Source organism: Eulemur rufifrons, chromosome 20 (genome assembly GCF_041146395.1).
Source record: "Eulemur rufifrons isolate Redbay chromosome 20, OSU_ERuf_1, whole genome shotgun sequence".
In the NCBI taxonomy this organism is placed as follows: domain Eukaryota; kingdom Metazoa; phylum Chordata; class Mammalia; order Primates; family Lemuridae; genus Eulemur; species Eulemur rufifrons.
In genome coordinates, this window is record NC_091002.1 from 29,979,064 (window position 1) to 29,992,084 (window position 13,021).

The following is a 13,021-nucleotide window of genomic DNA, read 5'->3' on the forward strand; positions in this document are numbered from 1 at the left end:
GTGGTGGCTAGGGGACAGCAGGGTGGCTGGGGACTGGCCAGGCATCTCTTTTTCTCCGTGTGGTCTCCCGGGTGGACTACTTTTGGCTGCCTGCACATGTATGGCAGCTCAGGACACTCAGTCTGCTCATATGGGTGCTGACAGCTTCAAGGCACGGAGGTTCAGCTGATAGGCAGAAATGGCTTTGCCTTTGATGAGCTAGCCATGAAAGTCATACGGCATCGCTTCTGTGACATTCTGTGGATTACAGAGTGAGGCACAAACCTGCCCAGGTTCCAGGAGAGTTAATTGGACTCCATCTCTTGATGGAGGAGTTGGGGAGGTTCTAAAAAGGCTTGAGGGGAAATATTGCTACAATCATATTTGGAAAATACAGTCTGCCACAGTCCTGAATTTGTAAATGCATCTTGAGGTCCAAGTGCCAAACAAGTGACTTCTGAAAGCTTGAACACATCCTGCTTATACGTAGAAGACTGTCTGTGTGGTACAATAAATATTATACAATACAAACAGTATAAAAGGAGGCTAGATGAGAGAGCTAGGGATTAAAGATGACCCAGGAAAGGCTTCTGAAAAGGAGAGAATTGGGAGTAGGTTTATGGGTCTGAATGAGAGGGACCTTTCAGGAAGCAGGAGACTGCATGGGCACAGAAGAAGGAAAGAGTGCTTGCTGTGGGAGGTGAGCAAGACACCTTGCATACCCACAGCAGAAAGAATAAGAGCAGTAAGTGAGAAGGACCAGCTGGAAAAGTGCCCCAAAAACTCATGATACCAAATCATTGCAGGAGGAAATAGAAAGTCATTACCGCTCCTAGGGGATTTTTTTACTTTAAAAGCATCCTGAGACCAACTTTTAAAGCAATATTGAATGAAGTGTTTTAACTTGGATTTTCCTGAGATGTGATTGTAGTTTATCAAAATCTGACTGAATTACTCTTGTCGCAGTGTCCTGTGCCTACATGTCGAGGGAAGTCATTTACCGCTCTCCGCAGCTCTCCTCTCACGGTTACAATGGACTGGCAGTCAATCAAGTAAGCAATCAGACTGGTAAATAAGAGGCAAGCTTTAGGTCTCTCATACTGTTGAGTAAATCTGTAGTTTTACTGTGATTTTTATCTAAACAATGACAAAAAGTATATAATAGGTTTATTTGATGAAGAGTTTATGTGTTGAGATAATAGTCTTTTTTTTTTTTTTTTTTTTTTTTTTTTTGAGACAGAGTCTCACTTTGTTGCCCGGGCTAGAGTGAGTGCCGTGGCGTCAGTCTAGCTCACAGCAACCTCAAACTCCTGGGCTTAAGCGATCCTACTGCCTCAGCCTCCCGAGTAGCTGGGACTACAGGCATGCGCCACCATGCCCGGCTAATTTTTTGTATATATATATTTTAGTTGTCCATATAATTTCTTTCTATTTTTAGTAGAGATGGGGTCTCACTCTTGTTCAGGCTGGTCTTGAACTCCTGACCTTGAGCGATCCACCCGCCTCGGCCTCCCAGAGTGCTAGGATTACAGGCGTGAGCCACCGCGCCCGGCCGAGATAATAGTCTTTATTTGAAATTTATTCTCTATTGGATTCCATAAAGGATTCAATATGCAAATAGTATGCCCTGTTGCTAATGAGAAATAGTTGATTTTATATGTCAATTATGTGATTCATTGAACTGAATATAGGCCATAAATAAGAGTTATATGATTCCTTCCATAATGAGCTGTGATAAAATAATATTGTTTTGGAAGTTTTCAAATAAAGAATCCCTTTAGAAATGATATTTGGAAATTTTCAAATAAAGAATCCCTTAGATATGGGCATGTTTCATTTCCTGTTCTCACTGTCCATGAGGCATTTGGCATTGTATTATAGGCTTTTTTTTTTTTTTTTTTTTTGGAAGTCAGAGTCTTCTCTTGTGTTTATTTTTCATTCAATAATTGATTACTTTTTTTTTAGCCATCAGCCCATAACTCATCTCTAAATATAAAATAATATAAAATAATGGGTAGTTTTGAAGTCAGAGTGCTCTCCAGGAAACCTAGCTGAAACAGGGAATGGTCCTAAAAACCTAAGAACCAGGGAAAAGATGAGATGGCTTGCTACTAGCTAGCTTCACCCCTTCTGCCCTGTGAAAACCAATGCAAACATATATAGTAACTAACTGAACTATGCTGAGATATTTTCAGACTCCCCATTTTAAAAAGAGGAAAATGTTTAAGACTCTTGCATATGATTGTGTGGCCTATGAGTAGCAGAGTCTGATTGCCAGCCAGGTCTGTGGGATTTCACCACTGGAAGGGGAATGAGGGCATTGGAGGTAGTACCGAGTTCACAACAGGGCACATGCAGAGAAGATCCAGGGTGGTTTAACGCTGAATCTTTGAACAAAAATTTAAACTATTTGAATAAAATCTCTTTGCTTTCAAGTAAAAAGAACAGACAAGAAAATAGACTTACATTTTAATTGGATTTAAATGATGACTTCCTAATACTAGACAATTGAGAAGAGACTAAGTCTTCTTCTTGAATCTTTAAAAGTAATGTATTGGTCAAACTCATTTTAAATGAGTTAGTTATAGTAAAACTTTGATAATATACTATCTCACATAATTGTTTTATTCTATAGATAAAGTGACTTTTTGCAGTACTGCTTGAGTCTGCATTAGTCCTTCTCTAGACCTGCAGCCCTGATTCATACTGGGATCTTGCTGCATTGATGGCACACTGTTCTGTTGGGCTTTCTCTTCTATTTTTTAAGATTCTAATTTTGTTTTTCTAGAGAATTTCCTCAAATTTTCAGAAAGCGTGCATGAGAAGTAAAATGTTCTGGGTTCCTGCATGTCTGAAGATGTCTTTATTTGGATCTTAGTCTGGATAAGAGTTTGCCTGGCTACTGAACTCTGTTTTGTTATAATTTTCCCTGCTGTTGATGAGAGGTCTGGTGCTGGTTAGATTCTCATTCCTTTGAGGGGACTTGACTTTCCCTGCTTTTTGTAACCATTTTATCTGTGTTATTCTGAAACAGTGAGGGTATATCCACTTGCGTCCTTATCCTGCTTGACACTGGTAGGTCCTTTTGTTGTAGAGTTGTCTTCAACTCTATAATATCTGATTGATTTATTTTTGAGCTTCCTGTCAGATGTTATCCCTTGGATTATTTATTTTTCTTAACTTTTCTCTCACCCTTTGATTTTCTTTCTAGTGTTTTCTAGATTTCTTTGGCTTTTTCTTGTATCCTTTTCTATAAGTGTATGGTTTTTATATATGTTTGTTTTAAATTTTCCTGATTTTGTACTTGTTTTTAGCTGCTTATTTTTTTTTTTATGATGGCAGCATTTTCTCAGAATTCTTAGGCAGTTTTTTTGTTTTTAATGCCCTTCTCCTCCCTGAATTATTGCCATTTAATCCTGAAATGTCTGATGAGAAATTATTTGAAGTACGTGGTATAGATTTCCTTTCCTATTTTTGTAGGTAGATAGGAGTTTTTTCTCATGAGTTCTCACCCCTGAATAGGAAGATAGGGATTTTGACTATCATATTTTGCTTTATGAATGTGTTTTTGAATTGGGATAGGGCTTCTCAAATGCCAGAATGAGGAGTCTTTATTCTGAAGCTCTGTATCCTCACTGGGCACCTTAGCTCCCCTCACAGAGGAGATGGGTCCATTTCCTAAGAACAGTGCTCTAGTTTTTGCTGAATGATAAAGTCCTCATTCTTCCCCTACCTGCCTGTTCACCTACCTTCAAAAAAATTCTAAGCAGCTAGTCTGTGATTTGTCTTTTAGTTTATTGTCCAATTTTCTTCCAGCCATCTACTCCTGCTGTCGATTCCTGCTACATCCAACTTGGAAGCTTCTCTAGGGCTCTGCTAAGAACATTGGCTCCCACTTTTCTTGTACCCTTGTTACTTTTACCTTTGTGTGTTCTGGACTTCATTTTGTTTTATCTATCAATACTTTCCCATTTGCTGTTTTCAAAAATTTTATTAATATCTTGTTTGCTGTTAACACTTCTGCATACCCCAAAACTTCTCTTCACTCTTTAAGTGACTCATTTCAGTGAACAGTTTGGAGGAAAGCTAGGCAAATCCATGTGCTTATTTTGCCATCCTGAATTAGAAACTGCTGAAGTAATTTTAGATAAACCATTTAAGTTTTTTGAGATAAGGTCTCACTTTGTTGCCCAGGCTGGAATGTAGTGGCGCAATCATAGTGCCCTGTAGCCTTGAACTCCTGGGCTCAAGCAATCCTCCTGCTCCGGCCTTCCAAAGTGTGAGGATTACAGGTGTGAACCACTGCAGTCAGCCACCACTGAACTTTTTAAAAAACTAATCTGCCCTTTATTTAGCTCAGCTTCATGTAGACCCTGAATAGTTAATATGTTGGAGAAACAACCCAAAGTAAGTATATGTTCTAACTGAAAACTGTTTAACTTTTTAGAATCCAGGAGCTGATGACTGATGATCAACGAGAAGCAGGTCGAATTCCACGAACAATAGAATGTGAGCTTGTACATGATCTTGTGGATAGCTGTGTCCCAGGAGACACGGTGACTGTTACTGGAATTGTCAAAGTCTCAAATGCTGAAGAAGGTATGATATAACTCTTTCCTTATTTTGATTGTGTCTCAATAATGATTTTTCAATGTTCATTTTTTCTCTTTTTAAGATCTGTCTGAATCTCAAATAATTTAGGGAATTCCTTATTGCCTACATAAGATGAAACTTTTCCTTCAAAAAAATGCATTTGTAGCTCACTGTGACTTTCTTTTACTTCTAGTTGAGTCATTGTAAGAGAAATTGAAAATACCAATTACCGCATTTAATACTTTGAATTTACAGGTTCTCGAAATAAGAATGACAAGTGCATGTTCCTTTTGTACATTGAAGCAAATTCTATTTGCAATAGCAAAGGGCAGAAAACAAAGACTTCTGAGGATGGGTGTAAGCATGGAACATTGATGGAGTTCTCACTTAAAGACCTTTATGCCATCCAAGAAATTCAGGCTGAAGAAAACCTGTTTAAACTCATTGTCAAGTATGTATGGAGTTATCTGAAGTTTTATTACATATATGCACATTGGGGGTGCTCTTGGCTACAAGTAACAAACAGCTCGTCAAAATGGTTGGCAAAGTGTAATCTATGGACCAAATCCAGCTCACCACCCATTTTGGTATGGCCTATGATCTAAGAATGGTTTTTGTATTTTTTAATGGTTGAAAAAAATCAACAGAATATTTTATAACACATGAAATTATATGAAAGTCATATTTCAGTATCCATAAATAACACTCATTCATTTACTCACTCACACTCATTCATTCATAGTGTATGGCTGCTTTTGTGCTGCAGTGACAGAGTTGAGTACTTAAGACAGAGATTGTACGTATGGCTCACAGCTATTTATGCTCTGGCCCTTTACAGAAAAAGTTTGCTGATCTCTAGTTTAAACAGTAAGAGATATTTAGGGAAGTTTATTGTTCAATAGAAGAGAGAACAATGAATTCCAAAATCATTTCAATTAGTTGTATGTAGGATGTTGTTTGTAGAGATTCAAATAGAAGTCACTTACATTTGGTGTGTTCAATAATATTCTTTATTTCTGTACCATTGCCATGCAGTGGAGACAAATCTAAGAATCCTGCTTTGGCCATTTACTTCCAGTGTGATCTGGGGCATGTTATTTTATTTCTCTTTCATTTTTATCATCTAAAAATAGATATAAGAAAACAGGCAGGCTGCCTGTTTTTGTAAATAAAGTTTTATTAGCGCACAGCCCCACCTAATTTATTTACGTATTGTTAATAGTTGCTTTCATGCTACGAGTTTAGTTGTAACTGAGACAGGATAGCGTGCAAAGCTGAAAATATTTTCTGACTGTCTAAGAACGTTTGTTGATCTATGCTAGATAATATAAGGAGGACCATGAAAGGAGAATGGAGAAGACAGTGTCAGGTTATCTTTTACTTTAGGTTTCTTCAGCAGCAATGGTTTGGGTAAATGTAGTTTATTTGGGGGGTGATCCCAGAAGTACTGGTAGGGGAATGGGGAGGTAATACAGAGAAGAGGTGACAGTCAGCGTATGATGCTGTAATGAATAGGTTACCACCGGCATCTGGGGCATAGTCTTCCTGGGCCTCTGGAACACTACACTGTGTAAAACTAGCTTCAGTATTTTTCCATCTAAGAGCCTAGATTTGGGGCTGCTCCCAGGGATATTAAACACCCCAGCTCATCCTGCCTGCTGATGACACTTCTGTGGCCGAGGAAAGCTCTTTGGCAGATAGGTGCAGCTGCTTGGTAGGAAGCCAGCAGTGATTATGCAGGAACAGTGAGTGCCAAGGGGCTGTGGGTAGGACACAAGCTTCTTCTGTGTTTACATATATTAAGATGGGATTAAGAGTTACATTTTACTCCTGATTTTTTTCTCTTCTACCCTATTTTTGTTTGTTCCTTGCTTATAAAATTACTAAATGTAAGTGTGCTTTATATAAGTCTGACCCTTTGAATTGAACTGAAACAAATGAAATTTTATTTCATCTTAAAATATTATGTACTGAGTTCACTCTTTAGTCTCCTTTAAATGCATAGGTCTAAAGATGTCGATTCATGTAAAATACAATATAACCCTGTATCCTAAAGTGGAAGACTATGATTATGATGCATTTTAAAGGTTAGTTCTGTGAAAAGATCTATAGCATATTTGGTTACTTTAACATGCTTTATAAGTAGCCTATCTCCCTTATATAGGCACAGTTTTTAAAACATTCTTCTGTTTATATACTAGCCAAAAATTTTGAGAAACTTACTGTAAGAATAAAATTTTTTAAATTGTTTTAGGGGATGTAAATTTTTTATATTTGTCTTTTTTTTTCATGCTAACTAAAGCAAGTTAAACTGTAAAGTGGATCTTCTAATGGACCAATGAAGTACAAGTTAGAATTTTTATAAGTTGTATTTTGTTTTTCAGCTCACTTTGCCCTGTCATTTTTGGTCATGAAGTAAGTATTTTACTTCATCTTCACGCAAAAAGTGTATGTATATATAAAGCTGGCAAAAATAATATATAAAGACTTTTCAAAAAATAGGTAATTTCTGTTGGCCAGTTATTCATATTTTAATATGATTCTTTATTCTTTGTAAATGAATGATATGAGTGGCAAACTATAGTCCCTTATAAGAAAAAGTGCCTGCCAATTAAAGTTAATAGAAATGGGCTTCTTTTACAGTGACTGGATACTGTTAATGTTAAAGCAGAAATTAACAGGTATTTTTCATTTTTGTGGAATGGATTTATGCCTTGTAAAGTAGGTCTTAGTAATTTCTAAGATACCTCCCTGATTTATATGTTTTCAAGTTTTTGTTTTTTAATCATTTACATTATAGAAGTTTGTTTTTAGACTTTTCTTAGAAAAAAATTAAAGTTTAATCATGCTTTAAAAAAAAATCTGTAAACAAATCAATGTTGTAAACACTGAAGGACGAACACCCCTTTTGCTAGTCATCTTTATGTTTTTCTTACTTCTGTTTTTCCTCCCCTCTCTCTTCTTTCTCACTTGAGCTTGTTAAAGCAGGGTTGGCATTAGCACTCTTTGGAGGAAGCCAGAAATATGCAGATGACAAAAACAGAATTCCAATTCGAGGAGACCCACACATCCTTGTTGTTGGAGATCCAGGCTTAGGAAAGAGTCAGATGCTACAGGTAGAAACTCAGTCATTTAGTATTTGACTTTTTGCTTATTAAATGCATGAATAATTCATAAGTGAATTTTCTTAAAGCATGTAGTATTTGTGTTCCAGAGGATATAGTTTGGTGGTGTAAGTGAATTGGGGTTTGTGTGAATAATATGTAAATTGTATCTGACCCTATTTTTAAATTGAGCCACTCTCCTTCACACAGGCTACATACACAGACATCCTGGTTGAGACATCAGCATTATGAGATGTTAACCATTTCCCTAATCCCTTTTTGTATCCAAACTGCTAGTCTTTTTTTTTTTTTTTTTTTTTTTGAGACTTTAATTCCTCATCATCAGACTGTTAGTCTTTATTGTTGTGACATGACTTCACCTATGAACAGAACAGTTTAAGGAAGTAATGATGACCCATTCTTTCTTCATACAAATATGTATTGGGCTTTAAGAACAGTGTGGTAAAGATACGAGATCTGTCTGTATACATCTCCACTAAGTCAAGGCAACTTCTGTGACCAGTCAGTTTTTGATCCCAAAGAAGATTCTGCTTCTGCCAATTGGAGCCTAGTGGTTTTCCTCTCCTGGGTTTATGATAGCTCCAGAAGGTGCTGCTTGTCGGAATGCTTGTGGTTTCCTCAGAGTGACACCTGGTGAGCCAGCCATAATGTCCTTTCTAAGAATGCCCATGAGCCTCCTCTCCCCACTCAGTGTAGAAAATGTGACCAGACAAGGAACTTTCTGGCCCTCTGATAAATTGTAGCCCTGTGACTGCTGGATCCTTGTCCCAGGGTTGGGAGCCCTGGCTGTATATCAGAATCCCCTTTGGAGCTCTTTGAAAATACTATGGGCTGCCCCATAGTATTTTGAAATTCCATAGCAAATGGAATTAAGAGTCTCCAAGTTAAGGCCCTAGTGTCTGTACATGATAACCCTCCACGGGTGACTCTGATGTGCGGCTAGCATTGGGGACTGCTTTGATTTTGTCATTACGTGATAAACCCACTACCCTTCATGTCTGAGTCATCCTTTATTCCCTGTGGTTGGCTGTTAAACCAGTCATCCTTTTAATTCCTAATCTGACATTTCATCTATGTTGGGTTCCTTTTGGCTAACTGGGCCTACTTTTAAAAAATACATTCTGTTCCAAGCCCTTGCTACAAGCCTGACAACTGAGACACAGAGTACCCACCTGTAGGTGAAACAAAGTTCATAATAAAAATGAAAATGGGGTACTTAGCCAGAACATGCAGGGAAAGGCACGTGGGGATCTGGATTGTTACAGCTTTCTTTTCTGTCTTTTGAAGGTGTGTGTGTGTGTGTGTTTGGGAAACTTTGGAATTAATGTATTATACATGGAATCCTGGTGTAAACCCTACAGTGTGTGATTATCTTTACAAATAAATCTTATAATTTAATTTATACATGTTGCTTACAGTATATAAAACTCTCTTTTTGTTTTCTTTTTTTTGTTATTTAAGTAATGCCTCTTGGTGTCAAATAATGGTTCCAAAATACAACTAATGGTACTGAAAAGGTTTTAATACCGAAGGATTACACTGGCAGTTTTTCTTATTTTTCAAACCTGGAGTAATGCCTTTAAAACCCTTGGCTCAATTTAAAAATAGAAGCTGTAATATTAGTGGAAATTAAACGTTCCAAACAGTAGAGGGTATTGCATGTAAGCCCCACTAAGCAGGGTTTTTAAAAATTAGGCTAATACTAGCAGTTATGAGCCATTACCCTGTATTTTTAATCCTATTTTCCTTTGGCCATTTAGTAAACCATCACACTGTCAGAAAATCATAAGGTTTCTCAGAAAGACTAACAAATAAGGAGTTACAAGTAACAAATATGACAGTATTTCTTGAGCCAACATCATAGGGTCACTGGAGGTGTGCACTGCATAAGTCCAGAGTATGCCATTGACATAGATAGCAGTGTGAACGCTGTCCCCTGGAATTTGGCAGTGCACAGCCATACACAGTGGCTTTACATTAGGCACTTAGGTGCCAGGTTACATGCCTTGCATACATTAATTCCATTTATTCCTCAGGGTAGTACTGTGATAAAACATAAGGAAGTTGAGGCTCAGAGAAGTCTGAGCCACACAGCTGGTGCATAGTAGAGCCAGAATTTAAACAGGTCTGCCTGGCTTCAGAGAGCCATGCTTTTAACTCTTGTGCTATTTACTTTTCTGACCTGCCATAGCTCATCTGCTCATAAGGTGAGCATGTATTGAACCATTCTATTACCTTATATTTAAAGAAGCATTAGGGACTTTGAAATTAAAATTGGTACTCATGTTTTTGCCATTTGAACTTGAAAATGAACCATAAAATGGAATTGTGTTGAATATTTATGTGACTACAGACTCAAGTCAGACTGCCTAGGTTTGATTGAATCCTGGCTTCTCAGCTTTATAGCTGCGTAGTTCCTCATTCACTCTTCATAGGCCTTGGTGTCTACATCAGTAAACAAGGATATAATAATACCTTCCTCTTGTGGTGGTGGTGAAGATTGTACAGTAGAGCTCTTAGAACAATACCTGGCATATAGCTAACCTTTGTGAACAATTACTGTTAGCAATTATTTCCCTTTTACTTTGGATGATTGATTGTCTTAAACTGTTTGTTTCCTTAGGCAGTATGCAATGTTGCTCCACGGGGCGTGTACGTTTGTGGTAATACCACGACCACTTCTGGTCTGACTGTAACTCTTTCAAAAGATAGTTGCTGTGGAGATTTTGCTTTGGAAGCTGGTGCCCTGGTACTTGGTGATCAAGGTGAGAGACCAAAGGGAATAATCAGTAATGCTGGGGCTTTTTTTTTTAGCCTTTCCCTTTTCAATTAATTTCTTTACATTCACTTCAAGAGACATTTTAGCACAGTCCTAACCAGTGAATTTACAATGAATGTCAGAGACAATAATTGGAAATGCAGTACTATCATTTTTATTTATACTACAGAATTGAAACTGGTACTTAATATCATTCATTTTCAGAATCTTATAGCAGATGCAATCATATGTAAAAGTGAATCAAGTAAAATATGTGTAGCTCCCTACACTTCCCATTTCATTATCACCCGTCATGTTTGTGTTCATTTGTTTTAACTCATGTTTTGAAGCTTTACAGTAAGCTCCCTGCAGGGTGTGATTTAGATGTCTTGTTGACTGCTGTGTTTCCATTGCTTAATATCTAGGTTCATAGTAAATACTTGTTGAATGTATTGCCGTAACCTAGCTCAGAATGGTTCTAGGTACCTTGGGACTGAAAAAAAGGTGGATGCCATTATTTGCTCACAGAAGACTTGCAGTAACAGATTGGAGCTGTTACTTTAGAAAGAATTAATAGTTTTGGTGTATTTTAACCCACCTCATTGGTTATTTTTTTTCAGGATTTGAGTGAGAGTTTATAAGAAATCTAGTTGTAGGGCTCAGCAAGAATCTCCTTGGGATTTGCTAGCTGAGTTTCACTTTGTGATGCCTTAACCTTACTGGAGAAACATATTCCTATGCATGTGTCAGGCAGTGCCCAGATTCCAGTCCAATTAGGGTCATTCATTCCTTTCGGTTTGCCAGTGATTTCCACGTTTCTAAACCCAGTACCTGTCAGCCACATTTAACACAGTTGATCATTCCCCTTCCTTGAAATACTTGAAGCTCTGCTTGGTTTCAGGGCCACCAACTTCTTCTGGGTTTCTTCTCCTTCACTCACTGTTCCTTCTCATCTTTACTGTTTTGTCATCTCCTCAGCCACTTACCTATTGCTACCTTAAGTGCTTAGTTCTTGGACCTTTTGTCTTCTAGGTCTGTACTTACCCTCTTGGTGATATTATATAGTTTCATGGCTTTAGAGGACCCAAAAATGGAACCAGAAGTAGATTCTGAGATATAAGAAAAGCTGCTTGAAATAAACAAGACTAACAAGCATTTATTTTCCACATACATCTCTGAGCTAACAAGGCTTACTTAGGTATGCAGTAGATAGAGAGCAATTTAACCACAGCATAATCTCCAGAGGACACCCCCTCAGTGCTAAACTAATTAGTATGGAGAGCAGGGAGGACAAATATTACAAGGTAATGGTAGAGGGTCTCCCATAACTTGTGGATTCAACATAACATCCCTGGCACATGCTAATGCCTTCAGTCAGTGGTAGTGCTTTGTATTATGTTTTAAAAGGTTACGTGATTTCCCTGCAAGTGTACAGTCAGTACCTGGGATTGCTGAGAGCTGCACTCAGCACTCAAGTCTTCTGACTTTAGAGCCCATGCTTTTCCTCACTAATCATGCTGTCCTGCTGCTTCCAAAAGACCTACCTCAGATACACCTTGCTCTTGCAGCCTCTCCAGATTTTCCTTCCTCTTTTAACTCCCTCCCACCCCAGAAAACTCAAAGAGTTATGTATATCTCTTATAGTTTTTGAAATATACTTCTTGAATGTGTATATATATATATATATATATATCTTATCTCACCTGTTTGAATTTAAGTCTTTAAGCATTTTGAGGGTCACTCTTGGCTCTTCATATTCATAACCCTCACAGCATAGTGCCTTGCCTATTAAAAATGCTGATGGAATAAATATTACGTAAAACTTAGTTAAATAAGACAAGTGTATTATTTGCTGCAAAAGAAGCAGCAGTTCTCCATTGTATGACATTTTATAAATTTAACTGCTGGAAACAAAGGAAATAATTTTTTATTATGCAACAGTTTCTGTCCTGTGAAATTTGGAACTTGACCAAAGGAAACTTGTATTTGTCTGTATTATTCTACTGCGATTGTAGGTATTTGTGGAATAGATGAATTTGATAAGATGGGGAATCAGCATCAAGCCTTATTAGAAGCCATGGAGCAGCAAAGTATCAGTCTTGCTAAGGCTGGTGTGGTTTGCAGCCTTCCTGCAAGAACTTCCATTATTGCTGCTGCAAATCCAGTTGGAGGACACTACAATAAAGCCAAAACAGTTTCTGAGAATTTAAAGTAAGTCCCCTCAAATATTTATGCCTTTAAGATACTGAATCAATAAGAAAAAGATAACTGAAGACATAAATAGATAGTTCCCAGAAGTTATGTGTCCAATAAATGTACAAAAATGTGGTTAAACACTGCAAATTAAAACAATGAAATACCATTGAGATCTACAAGATTGGCAAATATTTTAAATATTCGTAATCATTATTAGCAAAGGAGTGGAGAAATTGGTTCTCACAATTTTGAAGGACAACTTGGTGTGTTTATCATAATTTTAAATGTACATTCTATGTGTTCCAGCCATTCTACTTTTAGAAATCCTGCTCACAGAAATAGTCACACAAGCACACAAAGATGTGTTTAC

General features: G+C 37.5%; 1 protein-coding gene across 1 annotated transcript in view; it reads left to right on the forward strand.

Moving 5' to 3' along the window:
• The window catches only part of MCM8 (minichromosome maintenance 8 homologous recombination repair factor), a 33,625-nt gene that overhangs the window by 10,022 nt on the left and 10,582 nt on the right, over positions 1 to 13,021 (forward strand). The window contains exons 8-14 of the mRNA XM_069495666.1: positions 946 to 1,031; positions 4,427 to 4,578; positions 4,828 to 5,023; positions 6,957 to 6,987; positions 7,548 to 7,688; positions 10,321 to 10,462; positions 12,471 to 12,666. Coding sequence (XP_069351767.1) covers positions 946 to 1,031; positions 4,427 to 4,578; positions 4,828 to 5,023; positions 6,957 to 6,987; positions 7,548 to 7,688; positions 10,321 to 10,462; positions 12,471 to 12,666 — 944 coding nt within the window. The remainder of the gene's footprint in view (positions 1 to 945; positions 1,032 to 4,426; positions 4,579 to 4,827; positions 5,024 to 6,956; positions 6,988 to 7,547; positions 7,689 to 10,320; positions 10,463 to 12,470; positions 12,667 to 13,021) is intronic.